The 21,585-nt window shown below is 50.0% G+C and overlaps 1 protein-coding gene across 1 annotated transcript; it reads right to left on the bottom strand.

Annotated features, from left to right (window-relative positions):
• Positions 1-7,542: 7,542 nt before the first annotated feature.
• Positions 7,543-10,128, bottom strand: LOC135532711 (ubiquitin thioesterase ZRANB1-like; the record flags this gene model as incomplete). The annotated part of the gene is given in 3 exon segments (XM_064960177.1): positions 7,543-8,261; positions 8,263-8,579; positions 9,385-10,128. Coding segments are annotated over 2 exon segments (973 nt in total), but the record flags the coding sequence as incomplete, so codon positions are not given.
• Between the last annotated feature and the right edge of the window lie 11,457 nt (positions 10,129-21,585).

Below are 21,585 nucleotides of genomic sequence, written 5' to 3'. Positions count from 1 at the left end.
TCTCTTTCTCCCCGTCCGTCTCTTTCTCTTTCTCCCGTCCGTCTCTTTCTCTCCGTTCTCCCTCCTCCGTCCGTCTCTTTCTCCCCGTCCGTCTCTTTCTCTTTCTCTCCGTCCGTCTTTTTCTCTTTCTCCCCGTCCGTCTTTTCTCTTTCTCCCCCGTCTCGTCTTTCTCTTTCTCCCCGTCCGTCTTTCTCTTTCTCCCCGTCCGTCTCTTTCTCTTTCTCCCCGTCCGTCTCTTTCTCTTTCTCCCCTTCCGTCTCTTTCTCCCCGTCCGTCTCTTTCTCTCCGTCCGTCTCTTTCTTTCTCTCCGTCCGTCTCTTTCTCTTTCTCTCCGTCCGTCTCTTTTCTCTCCCCGTCTCTTCTCCCCCCGTCCATCTTTTCTCTTTCTCTCCGTCCGTCTCTTTCTCCCCGTCCGTCTTTCTCTTTCTCTCCGTCCGTCTCTCTTCTCTCCGTCCGTCTCTTTCTCTCCGTCCGTCTCTTTCTCCCCGTCCGTCTCTTTCTCTTTCTCTCCGTCCGTCTCTTTCTCCCCGTCCGTCTCTTTCTCTTTCTCTCCGTCCGTCTCTTTCTCCCCGTCCGTCTCTTTCTCCCCGTCCGTCTCTTTCTCTTTCTCCCCGTCCGTCAATCTCTTTCTCTCCGTCCGTCTCTTTCTCTTTCTCTCCGTCCGTCTTTCTCTTTCTCCCCGTCCGTCTTTCTCTTTCTACCCGTCCATCTTTCTCTTTCTCCCCGTCCGTCCGTCTCTTTCTCCCCGTCCGTCTTTCTCTTTCTCCCCGTCCGTCTTTCTCTTTCTCCCCGTCCGTCCGTCTCTTTCTCCCCGTCCGTCACTTTCTCTTTCTCTCCGTCCGTCTTTCTCTTTCTCCCCGTCCGTCTTTCTCTTTCTCCCGTCCGTCTTTCTCTTTCTCCCCGTCCGTCTTTCTCTTTCTCTTTCTCCCCGTCCGTCTGCGTCTCTTTCTCTCCGTCCGTCTCTTTCCTTCTCTCCGTCCTCCTCTCTTTCTCTCCGTCCGTCTTTCTCTTTCTCCCCGTCCGTCTCTTTCTCTCCGTCCGTCTCTTTCTCTTTCTCTCCGTCCGTCTCTTTCTCTTTCTCTCCGTCCGTCTCTTTCTCCCCGTCCGTCTCTTTCTCTTTCTCTCCGTCCGTCTCTTTCTCTTTCTCTCCGTCCGTCTCTTTCTCTTTCTCCCCGTCCGTCTCTTTCTCCCCGTCCGTCTCTTTCTCTTTCTCTCCATCCGTCTCTTTCTCCACGTCCGTCTCTTTCTCCCCGTCCGTCTCTTTCTCCCCGTCCGTCTCTTTCTCTTTCTCCCCGTCCGTCTCTTTCTCTTTCTCCCCGTCCGTCTCTTCTCTTTCTCCCCGTCCGTCTCTTTCTCTTTCTCCCCCCAGTCCGTCTCTTTCTCTTTCTCCCCGTCCTTCTCTTTCTCTCCGTCCGTCTCTTTCTCTTTCTCTCCGTCTCTTTCTCTTTCTCTCCGTCCGTCTCTTCCCCAGCCTTCTCTTTCTCTCCGTCCGTCTCTTTCTCTTTCTCCCCGTCCGTCTGCTCCCCAGCCTTCCTCCCCGTCCGCTCTTTCTCTTTCTCCCGTCCGTCTCTTTCTCCCTTCTCTCTTCCGTCTCTTTCTCCCGTCCGTCTCTTTCTCTTTCTCCCGTCCGTCTCTTTCTCTTTCTCCCCGTCCGTCTCTTTCTCTCCTCCTCTCGTCTCTTTCTCTCCGTCCGTCTCTTTCTCCCCGTCCGTCTCTTTCTCTCCGTCCGTCTCTTTCTCTCCGTCCGTCTCTTTCTCTCCGTCCGTCTCTTTCTCTCCGTCCGTATCTTTCTCTTTCTCCCCGTCCGTCTCTTTCTCTCCGTCCGTCTCTTTCTCCCTCTCGGTCTCCTGCTCACTCTGTCCCTCCCTCGGTCGCCACTCTCCCACTGGACCCAGACAGAGAGCAGACCTCTCCTACCTCTCTGTCACAGTCTGCTCCCCAGCCTTCCTCCTCTCTGTCACAGTCTGCTCCCCAGCCTTCCTCCTCTCTGTCACAGTCTGCTCCCCAGCCTTCCTCCTCTCTGTCACCTTCCTCCTCTCTGTCACAGTCTGCTCCCCAACCTTCCTCCTCTCTGTCACAGTCTGCTCCCCAGCCTTCCTCCTCTCTGTCACAGTCTGCTCCCAGCCTTCCTCCTCTCTGTCACTGCTCCCCAGTCTGCTCCCCCCAGCCTTCCTCCTCTCTGTCACAGTCTGCTCCCCAGCCTTCCTCCTCTCTGTCACAGTCTGCTCCCAGCCTTCCTCCTCTCTGTCACAGTCTGCTCCCCAGCCTTCCTCCTCTCTGTCACAGTCTGCTCCCAGCCTTCCTCCTCTCTGTCACAGTCTGCTCCCCAGCCTTCCTCCTCTCTGTCACAGTCTGCTCCCCCCAGCCTTCCTCCTCTCTGTCACAGTCTGCTCCCAGCCTTCCTCCTCTCTGTCACAGTCTGCTCCCCAGCCTTCCTCCTCTCTGTCACAGTCTGCTCCCCAGCCTTCCTCCTCTCTGTCACAGTCTGCTCCCCAGCCTTCCTCCTCTCTGTCAGTCTGCTCCCCAGCCTTCCTCCTCTCTGTCACAGTCTGCTCCCAGCCTTCCTCCTCTCTGTCACAGTCTGCTCCCCAGCCTTCCTCCTCTCTGTCACAGTCTGCTCCCAGCCTTCCTCCTCTCTGTCACAGTCTGCTCCCCAGCCTTCCTCCTCTCTGTCACAGTCTGCTCCCCAGCCTTCCTCCTCTCTGTCACTGCTCCCCAGTCTGCTCCCCAGCCTTCCTCCTCTCTGTCACAGTCTGCTCCCCAGCCTTCCTCCTCTCTGTCACAGTCTGCTCCCCAGCCTTCCTCCTCTCTGTCAGTCTGCTCCCCAGCCTTCCTCCTCTCTGTCACAGTCTGCTCCCCAGCCTTCCTCCTCTCTGTCACAGTCTGCTCCCCAGCCTTCCTCCTCTCTGTCACAGTCTGCTCCCCAGCCTTCCTCCTCTCTGTCACAGTCTGCTCCCCAGCCTTCCTCCTCTCTGTCACAGTCTGCTCCCCAGCCTTCCTCCTCTCTGTCACAGTCTGCTCCCCAACCTTCCTCCTCTCTGTCACAGTCTGCTCCCCTGCCTTCCTCCTCTCTGTCACAGTCTGCTCCCCAGCCTTCCTCCTCTCTGTCACAGTCTGCTCCCAGCCTTCCTCCTCTCTGTCACAGTCTGCTCCCCAGCCTTCCTCCTCTCTGTCACAGTCTGCTCCCCAGCCTTCCTCCTCTCTGTCACAGTCTGCTCCCAGCCTTCCTCCTCTCTGTCACAGTCTGCTCCCAGCCTTCCTCCTCTCTGTCACAGTCTGCTCCCACAGTCTGCTTTCCTCCTCTCTGTCACAGTCTGCTCCCCCAGCCTTCCTCCACTCTGTCACAGTCTGCTCCCCAGCCTTCCTCCTCTCTGTCACAGTCTGCTCCCCAGCCTTCCTCCTCTCTGTCAGTCTGCTCCCAGCCTTCCTCCTCTCTGTCACAGTCTGCTCCCAGCCTTCCTCCTCTCTGTCACAGTCTGCTCCCCAGCCTTCCTCCTCTGTCACAGTCTGCTCCCAGCCTTCCTCCTCTCTGTCACAGTCTGCTCCCCTCTCTGTCAGTCTGCTCCTCCTCTCTGTCACACAGTCTGCTCCCCAAGCTTCCTCCTCTCTGTCACAGTCTGCTCCCCAGCCTTCCTCCTCTCTGTCAGTCTGCTCCCAGCCTTCCTCCTCTCTGTCAGTCTGCTCCCAGCCTTCCTCCTCTCTGTCACAGTCTGCTCCCAGCCTTCCTCCTCTCTGTCACAGTCTGCTCCCCAGCCTTCCTCCTCTCTGTCACAGTCTGCTCCCCAGCCTTCCTCCTCTCTGTCACAGTCTGCTCCCCAACCTTCCTCCTCTCTGTCACAGTCTGCTCCCCAGCCTTCCTCCTCTCTGTCACAGTCTGCTCCCCAGCCTTCCTCCTCTCTGTCACAGTCTGCTCCCCAACCTTCCTCCTCTCTGTCACAGTCTGCTCCCCAACCTAGCCAAAGTTCATCCTTACAGGCCTGAGGGAATACTTTCACTATCAGAGATTCTCCCAGAACGGCAAAGACAAACAGTCAGGGATTCAATGGGTCCAACATTCCCTTCTAACTAAGCCCGCCCTTAATAATACTGTAGTTCTGTGTGTGTTCATTATGTAACAATGCAGCTGCTGTGCCACTAACAGCAACACATCTATTTTCCTTCTAGATAGTCATTCCTCCAACAAACACCTTGTGTATCCACCAAACATGTATGTCTCTACTCAAGTGCATTCAATCTAGCCAAGGCCTAGTAGTGCTTAGAGATAAACGCTCACAGTTCATATATCAAATTGTAGACCTATAGGCTCTCCTCTGGCAACAGCCTGTTTCATACTGGCACATGGACATGACGTGTACACAGAGGCCCATGTGGGTCGCTCTCCAGGCGTACGACCAGACATGACGTGTACACAGAGGCCCATGTGGGTCGCTCTCCAGGCGTACGACCAGACATGACGTGTACACAGAGGCCCATGTGGGTCGCTCTCCAGGCGTACGTCCAGACATGACGTGTACACAGAGGCCCATGTGGGTCGCTCTCCAGGCGTACGTCCAGACATGACGTGTACACAGAGGCCCATGTGGGTCGCTCTCCAGGCGTACAACCAGACGTGAACACAGAGGTCCATGTGGGTCGCTCTCCAGGCGTACAACCAGACATGACATGAACACAGAGGCCCATGTGGGTCGCTCTCCAGGCGTACGACCAGACATGACGTGTACACAGAGGCCCATGTGGGTCGCTCTCCAGGCGTACGACCAGACATGACGTGTACACAGAGGTCCATGTGGGTCGCTCTCCAGGCGTACGACCAGACATGACGTGTACACAGAGGACCATGTGGGTCGCTCTCTAGGCGTACGACCAGACATGACGTGTACACAGAGGTCCATGTGGGTCGCTCTCTACCAGGCGTAGGCGTACGACCAGACATGACGTGTACACAGAGGTCCATGTGGGTCGCTCTCTAGGCATACGACCAGACATGACGTGTACACAGAGGCCCATGTGGGTCGCTCACCAGGCGTACGACCAGACATGACGTGTACACAGAGGCCCATGTGGGTCGCTCTCCAGGCGTACGACCAGACATGACGTGTACACAGAGGTCCATGTGGGTCACTCTCCAGGCGTACGACCAGACATGACGTGTACACAGAGGCCCATGTGGGTCGCTCTCCAGGCGTACCACGACCAGACATGACGTGTACACAGAGGCCCATGTGGGTCGCTCTCCAGGCGTACGACCAGACATGACGTGTACACAGAGGCCCATGTGGGTCGCTCTCCAGGCGTGCAACCAGGTCGCTCTACATCATCATACGCAGCTTGAGTATTTTTTTTTACATTCAATAATATATATTTTTTCCCCTCACGTAACATCAATTAAGCATCGGCACAATATAACAGAACCAGGGTAGTCACTAAGTCACATTTAAGACCCGAGAAAACTGAATTTAAGACATTTTGAGACTAAGGACACACGGACACCCTGAGAACACCATCGTGAGAGTCTCATCTTCCCATAGAGTTCGTAGACCAAAACAACTGGGACGCTACAAATGTTTTCCTGAGAGAAATCACATTTCCTGGATGTCTCGTGTCTGACAAACACCGCTGTAGCTAGGCCGCCTCCCACCTCAGAGGTGGAGGGCCGTCATTGGTGGATGCTGTGGATTGAGAGACAGCCCATACAACAACAAACAGACAGATTTTTGTATTATGCTAATTAGATTTCCCCAGGGTGCGTAGACATCGACTATACCGGGGTTAAAAAGAATGACCTATAGGATTAAAAATACCAGAGGTGCAGCCGACTGGCGCTGGCTAACAACACAAAATGGATACACTAGAGTAAAAGTATCGATATAATATCTTACTAAATAATATTGTGATATCTAACTATAGACCCCCCCCCTTCATCACTTTGTAACATGGCCAGTTAGTGACAACCAGGGTGAACTAGTGCAGCTTGACCAGTTAGTGACAACCAGGGTGAACTAGTGCAGCTTGACCAGTTAGTGACAACCAGGGTGAACTACTGCAGCTTGGCCAGTTAGTGACAACCAGGGTGAACTAGTGCAGCTTGACCAGTTAGTGACAACCAGGGTGAACTACTGCAGCTTGGCCAGTTAGTGACAACCAGGTTGAACTAGTGCAGCTTCGCCAGTTAGTGACAACCAAGGTGAACTACTGCAGCTTGGCCAGTTAAGTGACAACCAGGGTGAACTACTGTATCGTGGCCAGTTAGTGACAACCAGGGTGAACTACTGCAGCTTGGCCAGTTAGTGACAACCAGGGTGAACTACTGCAGCTTGGCCAGTTAGTGACAACCAGGTTGAACTCCTGCAGCTTGGTCAGTTAGTGCCAACCAGGGTGAACTCCTGCAGCTTGGCCAGTTAGTGACAACCAGGGTGAACTCCTGCAGCTTGGCCAGTTAGTGACAATCAGGGTGAACTCCTGCAGCTTGGCCAGTTAGTGACAACCAGGGTGAACTAGTGCAGCTTGGCCAGTTAGTGCCAACCAGGGTGAACTACTGCAGCTTGGCCAGTTAGTGACAACCAGGGTGAACTAGTGCAGCTTGGCCAGTTAGTGACAACCAGGGTGAATTACTGCAGCTTGGCCAGTTAGTGACAACCAGGATGAACTACTGCAGCTTGGCCAGTTAGTGACAACCAGGGTGAACTCCTGCAGCTTGGCCAGTTAGTGACAACCAGGGTGAACTACTGCAGCGTGGCCAGTTAAGTGACAACCAGGGTGAATTACTGCAGCTTGACCAGTTAGTGCCAACCAGGGTGAATTACTGCAGCTTGGCCAGTTAGTGCCAACCAGGGTGAATTACTGCAGCTTGGCCAGTTAGTGACAACCAGGGTGAACTACTGCAGCTTGGCCAGTTAGTGACAACCAGGATGAATTACTGCAGCGTGGCCAGTTAGTGACAACCAGGGTGAACTACTGCAGCTTGGCCAGTTAAGTGACAACCAGGGTGAATTACTGCAGCGTGGCCAGTTAGTGACAACCAGGGTGAACTACTGCAGCTTGGCCAGATAATGACAACCAGGGTGAACTACTGCAGCTTGACCAGTTAGTGACAACCAGGGTGAACTAGTGCAGCTTGACCAGTTAAGTGACAACCAGGGTGAACTAGTGCAGCTTGACCAGTTAGTGACAACCAGGGTGAATTACTGCAGCTTGACCAATTAGTGACAACCAGGGTGAACTACTGCAGCTTGGCCACTTAGTGCCAACCAGGGTGAACTACTGCAGCTTGGCCAGTTAGTGACAACCAGGGTGAACTAGTGCAGTTTGGCCAGTTAGTGACAACCAGGGTGAACTACTGCAGCTTGGCCACTTAGTGCCAACCAGGGTGAACTACTGCAGCTTGACCAGTTAGTGACAACCAGGGTGAACTAGTGCAGCTTGGCCAGGAACGAGAGTGTTCCATTCATTTTCACCTGATCTTGTGTCTGTAACGTCCATTCACAGACAGGAAGACTTCATGTACAGAAAACACTAACTTAGGTCCTATAATAGCCACTCACTCACCTGCACAAGCATTAAGGAACAGCCAGTCAGTTTTCCTCATTCTGTTCTTAATCTGTTTGGTCTTCTTGAAATCAATGTTCTCCGGATGGCGATGCTGTTCCTCTCCGCTGCTCATCGCCCCGGCCGCCAGCTCAATCCTCTGGAAGTCCATCTTTACCTCCGCCTCCTTCTTAGAGGTGGGTGGAGAAGTCATCCTCTGTCCCAGTCCCTGTCTCTGTCCCCCGCTCAGCCCTCTACTGCAGCTCCCCCCACTCCCTCGCCACCTGGCCCCGTCTCTGTCCTGTTCATTGATGATTGAGGATGTGGAGGAGGGAGACTCCTCGGACTGCCCAGCCAGCTCTATAGGAATAGCCTCCCGGTTGTTAGGTTGAGGCTGGGGGTGGTCGCAGACAATACACTTCCGGGTCTTGGGATAGTTCTGGTAAGTACAGGCAGTGCAAGTCCAGTGCTGCCCACTGCTACTGCCGCCACCACCACCTCGGGTGTTGAGTCTGTTGAGTCTGTTCCGGTCGTTGTACTCCTCTGTACAAGGGTCCATGAGGGGAGGGGCTGGGCGGTGGCCCACATTGGAGCCTGATGTCTGGGGGGCCTCTGTGGGGCTGCATGGGGTCCTCTGGTGGCGCTGACACAGACACTGGGTACAGCGGATGGCACGGGGCCAGTTCAAGTAGGTGCACATCTGACAGGACCATTTGGAGCTGTTCTCAGGCATGCTGGGGGGGCTTGACACGGGGCCTGGCACTGGAGTCTGGGTAGATGAGGAGGCTACCACAGCTTCCCTCGGGGCTTGGAGGGTCCTGCCAGCCACAACTAGGCTCCGTACTAAGACTGCTGGGGCTGCTATTGTAGGTCTCCTTTGTGATTATGGGGCTGCTGGGACACTGTGCACGACACATGGTGCACTTCACAGCGGACGGCCAGTTCTCATAGGTGCAGTAGTCGCAGGCCCACTTCACTCCCACCTCGGTCATCACGGATGAGGTAGAAAGAAAACGGTTCTGTTCCCGTTACCAAGGGGATCAGTATGGCACTGTCTACGGAGACAGAAATGCACAGAAATGTAAGGGATACTTCAGAAAGAAAATAGTTTGCATACCATAAAAAATATATATAAAATGGGTAGATACATAACAAATATGGATAGGGTAAACCTTTTTAGCTGAACAGACAATAAGATAATAATAATAATAATAATAATGATAATAATAAGTGTTTGGAAAGACGACACATTTATCTGCATTTCATTCCGTTTTTTTTTTAAAGCTTAGGACAATTTCATGTTCCGTACACTCTTAATAACTCAGGACATAATGTCTCGCTAGTAGCTAAGGGGCCCACCACAGACTTCAGTACCTGGACTAAACACTGTAGCTTTGCCAAGCAACTCAACCCCCACCACCACCATTAACGTTAGCTAGCTCGAAATGCTAACTAGTTCGCTTTTTGTTACGGAGACACCACCTGTCGGGGTTTGAAGCACGGACAGCCATGTTGTTGTTGTTTTACCGTCTGTGTCGGGGGTGAAATATTGAAATAACCCCCCCCCCCTCAACGTCCCCCGTTTTTTTAAATAATATTGTTCGATGTTAACTAACTAGTTGGCTACGCTAGCTAGTTAGCGGACGGTTAGCTTGCTAGCTTTGCCAATCTATTAACGTTAGCTACTAGCTAGCTATTCCTATTATACTCAATAATGAACAACATTGTCTTTTGTCGTCGATAAATTGATCGTTGTCATTAGCTACTAAAACTATAGTTACCTAGTTACCTAACTCATTGATGAATCGTATATTTCCCTGTGTACTTTTCCTCCCCCTTGGTCCAGACAACATAACAAACCTGAATCGTTCAGTCCTGCCTTTCTAGTCCGTTCTTCTAGTGGATTTCTTTACCCTCCTTTTTCTCTCTCACATGTTTATCTTTGCCAACTGTAAACTATATGGGAGAAAAAAATAAAATAAAAAGGGGACTGTGTTATAGTGTAAAGCTCCCTTCCGTTTCGCTCTTTATATCATGTTGTGAATCCGGACTCCATGGTTAGTGGGGATGAATCGTTCGCGAACAGCAACGATCGGTTCTTTTTTTTGTTGTGAACGGATCCTTTTTTGATGAACGACGGGAACCGAGTGGCATTTGTGAAAGGTCGGTTCATTTGACTCTCATTTGCTTACTGTTACTATTTAACTGCAGATAAAGTATACAAAAAAAGTATCTGAAGATAGTAATTATTCACCACAAGAACAATCGTTTGTGAGGATACTCATTCTGATCCACACCACACGCATTTTTTGCAGTGCTTTTTAATCTGTTTCTCCATTTATTTTGCAGGGCATCTACATCATTTGGTCAGGTGAAATGTATTTGAAGTCATATGTCAGGATCTGACATGGCGTCAGGCAACTTTTTGGGCTTTACATTGAAGATTTGTACTTTTTTAAGGTTTTAGGTAGCTTCATTTTTAAACACTATGCCTAGTGGTTAGAGCATTGGACTAGTAACCGGAAGGTTGCGAGTTCAAACCCCCGAGCTGACAAGGTACAAATCTGTCGTTCTGCCCCTGAACAGGCAGTTAACACACTGTTCCCAGGCCGTCATTGAAAATAAGAATTTGTTCTTAACTGACTTGCCTGGTTAAATAAAGGTTAAAAAAAAAAATAATAATAATAAATACTGAACGAAGTGCCGTTTATGAGCCAAATGAACGGTTATTTTAGCTGAACGGAGCCAAATGAACCTCATCTTGGAAAAGACCCTAAGTAATATCACAATTGCATTACTTTGGAGAGTCTCAATAGCATTATCCTCTCTCTCCTCGCCTCCTTCTCAAAACCCATTGGAGGACAAGGTCAGAGGGGCGGGACCTCTGGTTTTGTCATCCAATGGGTTTCGAGAAGGGGGGTGAGAAGTGAAGGTCCCGTGTGCAGTTGGTAGAGCATGGCGCTTGAAACCCCAGGGTTGTGGGTTCAATTCCCACGGGGCCCAGTACGAAAAAATATTTTAAAAATAATTAAAATGTATGCACCCACTACTGTAAGTCTGCGAACTGACATAAATGTAGAAGAGAGAGGACGCGAGGATCAAGCAATTGATGTACTCCCCTTGCGTCATTTCTCCTCGCCACCTCAAAAACCATTGGCTGAGAAGCTCAGAGGTCTCTCCTCTCGGAATGCCAAGCCATCAGAAAAATCGCCTGTGTTTTTATTGGCTGCGACGAAGATAGAGGGGAAAGACGTTTTAATCTGACGGAAGGAGTAGTACCACAGATTCTTTGGTAGTACATAGATATTTGAGGATGTTTTTCACCTTTCCCCCAGTCCCCATTTTGCGTTAAAGTGTTTGTTTTCACCCCACCCAGTAGGTGGCGGCAATACACCTTTTTTGGTTGTAGTCAGGCAGGGATGAAAAAGAAGATTGAGGGGGGGTAATGCAAAGATCATATAAAATAGTTAAGTGACCGATCAAACGATGGAAATACATGTCCTCAAAGAAGGAAGGAAGGAAGGAAGGAAGGAAGGAAGGAAGGAAGGAAGGAAGGAAGGAAGGAAGGAAGGAAGGAAGGAAGGAAGGAAGGAAGGAAGGAAGGAAGGAAGGAAGGAAGGAAGGAAGGCGAGATCAGGTGGGACGATTCTAGCCAATGAGAGGGCAGATACACAAAAGGTGTGTAAAGTAAATAAGTAAAACTACTTTAAAGTAATACTTAAGTATTTTTGGGGTGTATCTGTAATTTACTTTACTATTTATATATTTTTTTACAGCTTTTACTTTCACTCCACTACATTCCTAAAGAAAATAATGTACTTTTTACTGCACACATTTTCCCTGACACTTAAAAAGTACTTGTTACATTTCAAATGCTCAGGCAGGACAGCAATATGGTCCAATTCACACACCTATCAATATAACATTGTCATCCCTACTGCCTCTGATCTGGCAGACTCACTAAATACAAAATACTGCGTTAGTAAATTATGTTTGGAGTGTTGGAGTGCCTGTCTGTCTAGTTTTCTTAATATCAGGAATTTGATGTGTAGCATTTACATTATCTTTGTACTTTTACTCCAATATAGAGTACTTTTACTCCAATATAGAGTACTTTTACTCCAATATAGAGTACTTTTACTCCAATATAGAGTACTTTTTCCACCGCTGTACTTAAGTACATTTAAAACCAGATACTTTATTTTTAATTTTTACTCAAGTAGTATTTTACTGGGTGACTTTCACTTTTACTTGAGTCATTTTTTTTATTAAGGTATCTTTACTTTTACTCAAGTATGACAGCTGGGTACTTTTTCCACCACTGGGTACATGTGTGAACGACGGTCACAACTAAGGCCTTTTATCAATTAGATCTGCGCACCTCCTGCTGGATACACATCGAGTATCCTCCATGAAAGGTGGCGACCGAGAAGGGGAGGACAATTTTACAATTTGCCTACGAATTTACACACTCCTCGACCACTCAAACACATCGGTTTCAGGGTCACAGAGGAGAGAGGACGGAGGACGGTCTTTTGCCCAAACTAGATAACCCCTAAATCATTTTTCTCAAAGTTGCCATAATGTCACGTGCAACCTAAACATTACAAAACTTTAATTAGATCGTATAATCCTCATGTAATTCGACACTCTCTTCTCGACCTCCGTATAAAAAAGGGGCTCAACTCGCACGGGCATACAAATCTTCTCGCTTCGCCACTTCCTCTCTGGGAAAATGTCCATATTCTTGCAAGTTAAATTTTTTCTAAAATAACCACTGTGACACTTCAAAATGCTTAGCTGTTTAGCTAAAAGAACCACTGTGACACTTCAAAATGCTCAGCTGTTTAGCTAAATATATATATACAGTGCCTTGCGAAAGTATTCGGCCCCCTTGAACTTTGCGACCTTTTGCCACATTTCAGGCTTCAAACATAAAGATATAAAACTGTATTTTTTTGTGAAGAATCAACAACAAGTGGGACACAATCATGAAGTGGAACGAGCATTCATTATATAATGTTAGTATAATATTCATTATATAATGTTAGTATAATATGCATTATATAATGTTAGTATAATATTCATTATATAATGTTAGTATAATATTAATATATTAATTATATAATTCATTATAATGTTAGTATAATATTAATATATTAATTATATAATTCATTATAATGTTAGTATAATATTAATATATTCATTATATAATGTTAGTATAATATGAATATGTTCATTATATAATGTTAGTATAATATTCATTATATAATGTTAGTATAATATTAATTTATTAATTAGATAATTTATTATAATGTTAGTAATAATATTCATTATATAATGTTAGTATCATATTAATATATTAATTATATGTTAGTATGTTCATATAATAGGACACCACTAGAATGATATTAATTCCAATTGGACAATGCAGCAGTTTAAGAAATACACAACCAACATTTTTAATTTTTCGTAGGTTTTGTTTCCGTCATTAAATCCTTGCGCAAGACAAATGGTCTACATCGGTGGTCAGCTGAACGTGCTGTGGTCAGCATGATACAGGAAGAAGGATGTAGGCAAGATAACTGATGACTAACACGTGTGGGTGCAAAATATAACACATAGACAAATGCATAAGATATATAGAATAGCTGAACACTAAAAACAGACTACATGAAGGGAAGGTGACACAGGTGCTAGGATAGCTGGACATACCAAGGCCAGAGGGATATACAAAGGTGGGGGTCAGTCAAATGACTAACTGATGACCAATAGACATAGTTCGCATATTTTTAGGACGTAGAGATGCAGAAGGAATAACAGAGAAGACACATAGTCTGTTGCTCTGAGATAAAGACACACAAAGGAACATATTGAGCTAAGTGCAGAGCCAAAGCATAGGGCTGTAAAATAGAGGAATGTATAGTATTTTTAGTATAGCTGGACACGCTAGAAACTGAGGAGACACATAGTCTGCTGATCTTAGATAATACACAAACAAAAGAATGCATTTAGCTAAGTGCAGGAACAAAGCAAAGGTCTTGTCATCATGATAATCTGATGGAAAGCAGGGATAAGCATTATTGAGCTGAACAAGCAGGATGCACGGATTGGAATGTAAACTCATTTTACATGTGGGATGGGCTCATATGCAATATGTGGATAAATACTGGAGCCAGGGCTCTGGAAAAGGGGTGGGTCCCGCGGGGCTCTCCGGCTTGTTATACTCTTGTATTAAAAGTCTATAATTGAATTCAAAGTTCTTCATTGTGTCATATTTGAACCAATTTTCTACTACACATGTAAAACATAGGCATGCAGTACATACATTATTGTTAGAACATGGAAAGAGTTCTGCCATCGTTGTAACCAAAAGCAGATATTCATTTATGATCTAGGCAGGTCATTACATTGGTGTCAGAAGTAAAAACGTTGTTACAAGTTAGCCAGCTAGCTAGCTGACTTATGTGGCTAGCTACCGTAGGTGAGAACGGGGATTGAAAATGCGTCGAGGGAATCCGAAAGTGAAGGTGGAGGTAGGGGACGATTATGGCCAAGGAGGTGCGTGTGAATGGACGTCGGGGGTTCTGTCTGAGGAGATCGCCAGGGCGTCGGAGCGCAGAGGCCGCTTGAGGGAGGACGTTAGAGCGATGGCGGCTGAAGCGGGCATGAGTGCTTCGTCGACTGTATTTCGCGCGGATTCTGGTGGGCGGACCGAAGTGGCGACGTCGACGCGGCGTGACGAGGAATCTGGGGCTCAGGATGTAAACAAACATGGCGGCGCCCAGTTCCCGGCTGCGTCCGTATCTATTAAGACCCCGAAGTATTCCGGTAAGGCGGATTGGGAAGCTTTTCATGCTCAGTTTGAACTGTTAGCTCATTTTAGGGGGTGGTCGGATGAAGAAAGGGCACTGCAGTTGGCTTTATGCCTCACGGATGAAGCTCTGGCCTGTTTGATATTGATTAGCCCCGAGGACAGGCATGATTATGGTGCTTTAGTGGGAGCACTGAGGAGGCGCTATGGACAGTGTGTACAGCCCGGGCTACTGCGCTCCGAACTGAGTAATAGACGCAGGCAGCCTGGAGAGCCTCTACGGGTGCTAGCTAATGACATTGAGAGCCTCTCTCGGCGGGCATATGCTCACATGCCCCCCTCCGTGCAGAGCGAGCTAGCACGGGACCAGTTCATACAGGCGCTCTATCCTACGGAGCTGCGCATACAGACCCAGCTGGCTCATCCTGAGTCATTGCAGACAGCCTTGGAGATGGCTTTGGAGAGTGGGCTGGGGCTTCAGCTGGGGCTTTGGTGGGGGTGCAGGGAGACACACCCTCTGTGCGAGCTGGGGGGCAGAGCAGCCCGGAGCCGGAAAAGCCTGCTTGGGTGGCCGAAATGACAAAACTCATTCGGGCTGTGTCGCTACAGGCAGCACGAAACACAAGCCCTGGTCCCAGGGTCTGCTGGGGTTGTGGCCAGCCAGGCCATCTGCGCCGGGATTGCCCCATGTCCCCCAGAGCTCAGGGAAATGGCTCGGGGTCCGCATAGACCGGGTAGTGCGGACCCCTGGCTTTCTATCCCAACCACCATCATCTTCAGGAGGAGCCCACCGGCACAGACGGGGAAGCAAGGCTCCACTTCCCCCAGAAGCAGACGAGGGCAAGCGGATGGAGCCTGTTGTTGTGGTGGGCCGGACCTGTGTTGGGGACTTTTGTCATGTCCCTGTCACTGTGGAGGGGGTGCCCTGCTCCGCCCTGGTGGACACTGGGTCCACAGTAACCCTGGTGAGGCCAGATATTGTGCCAGGTTGGACTCAGTGTGAGCCTACAACTGTGCAGCTCCGCACAGTCACAGGTGAGCTGGCACCCATGAAAGGGAAGGGAATAATGACTCTGACAGTAGGGGGCAGGACTGTGCGTCATCCTGTGTGGGTGGCGGCTGTGCAGGACCCTTGTATCCTGGGGTTGGACTTTCTTAGGAGCACAGGCTGCCAGTTAGACCTAAATAGGGGCACACTGAGCTTCCAGGGAGGGACGGAAGTCACCATGGCCCCCCCTAATGTCACATTCACTCAACCCAACAAACCCTCTACTCCAACAGTTAAAGCAGAAGAGACTCATGGCTGCGCCCCCCCCACAGCTGTGTGTGACTTTTCCCCAGTCCCCCTGTCACCTACGGCGGTGTGTTACATTCCCCAGCTACCTCCATGACACAGCCCTCTGTGAGCCCGGGCCGCAACCCCCAGCCCAGCTACCCCAGATGGGAGAGGAGAGGACACTGTCTGCAGTGAGGGAGATATGGGGGAGGAACTGTGTTGATCTTGACCCCGAGCAGCAGGAACGGTTGTGGCAGTTGCTGTTTGAATTCAGAGACAGCTTTGTGTTGAGTGAGGAAGAGGTGGGTCAGACTCATCTGGTGCAGCATGAGATCGACACAGGTGATGCTCGACCCATCAAGATGCGTCCCCGCCGTATCCCGCTGGCACGCCAGGAGGCGGCAGACAAGGCTGTGTTGGAGATGCAGCGGGCAGACTTCATTGAGCCCTCAGACAGCCCCTGGGCGGCGCCAGTCATCATGGTTCCGAAGAAGGGGGCAAGCTGAGGTTCTGTGCGGACTACAGGCGGCTGAATGAGGTAACCAGGAAGGACTCATACCCCATACCACGTATCGATGAGTCGCTGGACCTGGTTAGGGGGTCCTCCTGGTTCTCCTCACTAGACCTCCGCAGTGGCTACTGGCAGGTGCCCCTCTCCCCAGAGGCCAGAGCCAAAACTGCGTTCTCCACTAACAGAGGACACTGGCAGTTCAAGGTCCTGTGCTTTGGCCTGTGCAACGCTCCAGCTACTTTTGAGCGTTTGATGGACAGGGTGCTGGATGGCATCCCCCGACAGCAGTGTCTGGTATACCTCGATGACATCCTGGCCCATGGCAGCTCCTTCCAGTCAGTCCTGGGGGCGCTACGGCGTGTGCTGGAGAGGGTGGCTGCCGCAGGTCTGAAGCTCCATCCCGAGAAGTGCCACTTCATGAGGAGAGAGGTGTCCTTCTTGGGCCACCGAGTGGGGAAGGAGGGGATCAGCACCATGGAGGACAAGGTAGGGGCTGTCAGAGACTGGCCCACCCCCACCGACCAGCGTCAGCTGAAGAGCTTCCTGGGCCTGGCCTCGTACTACAGGAGGTTTGTACGGGGCTTCTCAAGCGTTGCTGCTCCACTGAACCGCCTGCTGCCGAAGGACAAGGCTTTCACTTGGACAGTGGAGTGTGAGGAGGCGTTCAACACCCTCAAACGTGCACTGATCGAGGCCCCGTGCTCGCCCCCTGACCTCACCTTGGCCTTTATCCTGGACACAGACGCGAGCAATGTGGGCATGGGTGGGGTGCTGGCCCAGGTGGGGCCAGAGGGGGAGAGAGTGGTGGCGTACTTCAGCAAAACATTTGACAAACATGAGCGCCGCTACTGTGTCACCCGGCGGGAGCTCTTGGCTGTTGTGGCTTCCGTCAAACACTTCAAGTACTACCTGGGTGGTCTGCCCTTTACTGTAAGGACTGACCACTCTGCTCTCCAGTGGCTCATGTCTTTCAGAGAGCCAGAGGGGCAGGTGGCACGCTGGTTGGAGGAGCTTCAGCCGTATGACTTCACGGTGGTGCACAGGGCAGGGGCACGCCACTCCAACGCCGACGCCATGTCCCGTCGGCCCTGTACTGCAGACGGCTGCCGCCACTGTGAATGGAGAGAGGGACGGGAGAGAGAGCTGCGGGCAGAGGAGGGTGTCTGTGCCACAGTGTGTCGGGCGAGCGGGCCTGTCTGCTGCGAGCTGCAGACTGTCGACGTGGCTGAATGGTGGCAGCAGCAGGGACGGGACACAGACCTACAGCCAGTGCTACAATGGGTAGAGGCGCAGGTGAGGCCACCATGGGAAGAGGTGACAGCACTCTCACTCGCGACCAAAGGGTTGTGGTCGAAGTTTGAGAGACTGCGGCTGGCTGATGGCGTGCTACAGCGGGCATGGAAGGAGTCAGCTACGGGAGAGGAGAGGTGGCAGGTGGTGGTCCCAAAAGCATTGCGGGAGGCTGTGCTCCAGAGTACTCATGGGGGGTGGGGACTGGACACTTTGGGGTCACAAAAACACTGCGCCGTCTCCGTCAGGGCTTCTACTGGGGGCAGCACAAGAGGGATGTGGAGGACTTTTGTCGCCGCTGTGACAACTGCACAGCGAGAAAGGGCCCCCAGGCCGCTCTCATGCTCAGCTCCAACAGTTCCCAGTGGGGGCTCCCATGGAGAGGGTGGGAGTGGATGTAGTTGGGCCGTTCCCCACCACAGACAGTGGAAACCGCTGGGTGCTCACGGCCATGGACTATTTCACAAAATGGCCCGAGGCCTATGCTCTGCCTGACCAGGAGGCAGAGACCATCGTCGACGCCCTGACAGCGGGGATGTTCAGCAGGTTTGGAGCTGCAGAGTCCATCCACAGCGACCAAGGCAGAAACTTTGAGTCCCGTGTGTTCGCCACCATGTGTGAGAGGCTGGGTATGCACAAGACCCGCACTACTCCTCTCCATCCTCAAAGTGATGGCCTTGTGGAGCGCTTCAACAAAACGCTTGGACAGCAGCTGGCCATCGTCTCTTCCAAACACCAGCGTGACTGGGACAAGCACCTGCCTATGGTCCTCATGGCATGCCGCTCCGCTGTCCAAGACTCCACCTCCTGCACGCCTGCCCTCCTCATGCTGGGGAGAGAGATCCGCACCCCTGCGGAGATGGCGTTTGGTCGGCCCCTGGATAGCCCTCATGTTCCTCCGGGGCCGGAGTATGCCCGGAGACTCCAGGACCGCCTGGAGACAGCCCACACCTTCGCCAGAGAGCAGCTGGTGAATGCAGGTGTGAGGCAGAAAAGGAACTATGACGTGCACACCCGGGGAAGGCACTTTGTGGCTGGGGAGCTGGTCTGGGTCTACAGCCCCCTAAGGAAAAAAGGCAGATGCCCCAAGTTGGACAGTCACTGGGTGGGACCCTCCAGTGTCCTGGAGAGGGTAGGGGAGGTTGTGTACCGGGTGCAGCTTCCTCCCAGGGGGAGAAAGGTGGCACTGCACCGGGACAGGTTAGCCCCATACAGAGGGGCCTCTTTTCCCCAAACACCAGGAACCCCCACAATTCCCCTCTCTGGCAATGACATTCTCCAGGCACCCACCCTCAGGTGCCGCAGACAAGGCTCCAGACAGCCCACTCCCCTGTCTCCCCCTGTGTCACCGCGTGGTTCCCCAGAGCCACGGACTGTATTACCCGTTCCCGCTTCCTTGTCCCCCATATCCCTGCCTTCATCCCCTGGTTCCCAGGGGGGCACTCTGCGACCATCACGGACACGCAGGCAAAGGAGACCTCCGGGTCGCTTCAGAGACTTTGTTTGTTCCCTCGGGGACGAGGGACTTTGTGGTGGGGGGGCTGTGTAGCGACCCGCACAGACAGCTGTGTGTTATGTGTTAGGCTAGGAGGTGGTTGTGTTGTACTGACCAGTACCCGGTGTTCGCGGGGTCCGACATGTCAATCCATCTGCTATCTGCCAATCACGGGAATGCCTGGAATGTTCTGATGCCGGGCATCCTGGTGGTTGGCGGAGTGGCGTGGAGGGGGGTTGGGCAGGGGGGTGGAGCATTGGAAGTTAAGACCAGGTTCAGCTTTTTGTTCTCTCTCTCTTACGTCTGGGCTTCCCAAGAGAAGGTCACGATTGGCTTGTGGGTTATCTGTCATCTTTTTGGCGTGTGCTACGGCCCAAACAGTAGCCTGTGTAAAGTTGGTTTAATAAACCGTCAATTCGCAAACTCAAGCCTCTGTCTGGACAATTGTTCATTTATGATCTAGTCAGGTCATTACAATATATAAATACTGAACGAAGTGCCGTTTATGAGCCAAATGAATGGTTATTTTAGCTGAACGGAGCCAAATGAACCTCATCTTGGAAAAGACCCTAAGTAATATCACAATTGCATTACTTTGGAGAGTCTCAATAGCATTATCCTCTCTCTCCTCGCCTCCTTCTCAAAACCCATTGGAGGACAAGGTCAGAGGGGCGGGACCTCTGGTTTTGTCATCCAATGGGTTTCGAGAAGGGGGGTGAGAAGTGAAGGTCCCGTGTGCAGTTGGTAGAGCATGGCGCTTGAAACCCCAGGGTTGTGGGTTCAATTCCCACGGGGCCCAGTACGAAAAAATATTTTAAAAATAATTAAAATGTATGCACTCACTACTGTAAGTCTGCGAACTGACATAAATGTAGAAGAGAGAGGACGCGAGGATCAAGCAATTGATGTACTTACTCCACTTGCGTCATTTCTCCTCGCCACCTCAAAAACCATTGGCTGAGAAGCTCAGAGGTCTCTCCTCTCGGAATGCCAAGCCATCAGAAAAATCGCCTGTGTTTTTATTGGCTGCGACGAAGATAGAGGGGAAAGACGTTTTAATCTGACGGAAGGAGTAGTACCACTGATTCTTAGGCAGTACATAGATATTTTGAGGATGTTTTTCACCTTTCCCCCAGTCCCCATTCTGCGTTAAAGTGTTTGTTTTCACCCCACCCAGTAGGTGGCGGCAATACACCTTTTTTGGTTGTAGTCAGGCAGAGATGAAAAAGAAGATTGAGGGGGGGTAATGCAAAGATCATATAAAATAGTTAAGTGACCGATCAAACGATGGAAATACATGTCCTCAAAGAAGGAAGGAAGGAAGGAAGGCAGGCGGGAGGCGAGATCAGGTGGGACGATTCTAGCCAATGAGAGGGCAGATACACAATAGGTGTGTAAAGTAAATAAGTAAAACTACTTTAAAGTAATACTTAAGTATTTTTGGGGTGTATCTGTAATTTACTTTACTATTTATATATTTTTTTTACAACTTTTACTTTCACTCCACTACATTCCTAAAGAAAATAATGTACTTTTTACTGCATACATTTTCCCTGACACTTAAAAAGTACTTGTTACATTTCAAATGCTCAGGCAGGACAGCAATATGGTCCAATTCACACACCTATCAATATAACATTGTCATCCCTACTGCCTCTGATCTGGCAGACTCACTAAATACAAAATACTGCGTTAGTAAATTATGTTTGGAGTGTTGGAGTGCCTGTCTGTCTAGTTTTCTTAATATCAGGAATTTGATGTGTAGCATTTACATTATCTTTGTACTTTTACTCCAATATAGAGTACTTTTACTCCAATATAGAGTACTTTTACTCCAATATAGAGTACTTTTTCCACCGCTGTACTTAAGTACATTTAAAACCAGATACTTTATTTTTAATTTTTACTCAAGTAGTATTTTACTGGGTGACTTTCACTTTTACTTGAGTCATTTTTTTTATTAAGGTATCTTTACTTTTACTCAAGTATGACAGCTGGGTACTTTTTCCACCACTGGGTACGTGTGTGAACGACGGTCACAACTAAGGCCTTTTATCAATTAGATCTGCGCACCTCCTGCTGGATACACATCGAGTATCCTCCATGAAAGGTGGCGACCGAGAAGGGGAGGACAATTTTACAATTTGCCTACGAATTTACACACTCCTCGACCACTCAAACACTTATCGGTTTCAGGGTCACAGAGGAGAGAGGATGGAGGAGAGAGGACGGAGGACGGTCTTTTGCCCAAACTAGATAACCCCTAAATCATTTTTCTCAAAGTTGCCATAATGTCACGTGCAACCTAAACATTACAAAACTTTAATTAGATCGTATAATCCTCATGTAATTCGACACTCTCTTCTCGACCTCCGTATAAAAAAGGGGCTCAACTCGCACGGGCATACAAATCTTCTCGCTTCGCCACTTCCTCTCTGGGAAAATGTCCATATTCTTGCAAGTTAAATTTTTTCTAAAATAACCACTGTGACACTTCAAAATGCTCAGCTGTTTAGCTAAAAGAACCACTGTGACACTTCAAAATGCTCAGCTGTTTAGCTAAATATATATATATAGTGCCTTGCGAAAGTATTCGGCCCCCTTGAACTTTGCGACCTTTTGCCACATTTCAGGCTTCAAACATAAAGATATAAAACTGTATTTTTTTGTGAAGA

Source organism: Oncorhynchus masou, unplaced genomic scaffold (assembly GCF_036934945.1).
Source record: "Oncorhynchus masou masou isolate Uvic2021 unplaced genomic scaffold, UVic_Omas_1.1 unplaced_scaffold_1994, whole genome shotgun sequence".
In the NCBI taxonomy this organism is placed as follows: domain Eukaryota; kingdom Metazoa; phylum Chordata; class Actinopteri; order Salmoniformes; family Salmonidae; genus Oncorhynchus; species Oncorhynchus masou.
The sequence above is the reverse complement of the archived record's forward strand: the minus strand, read 5'-3'. Positions and strand labels throughout refer to the sequence as shown.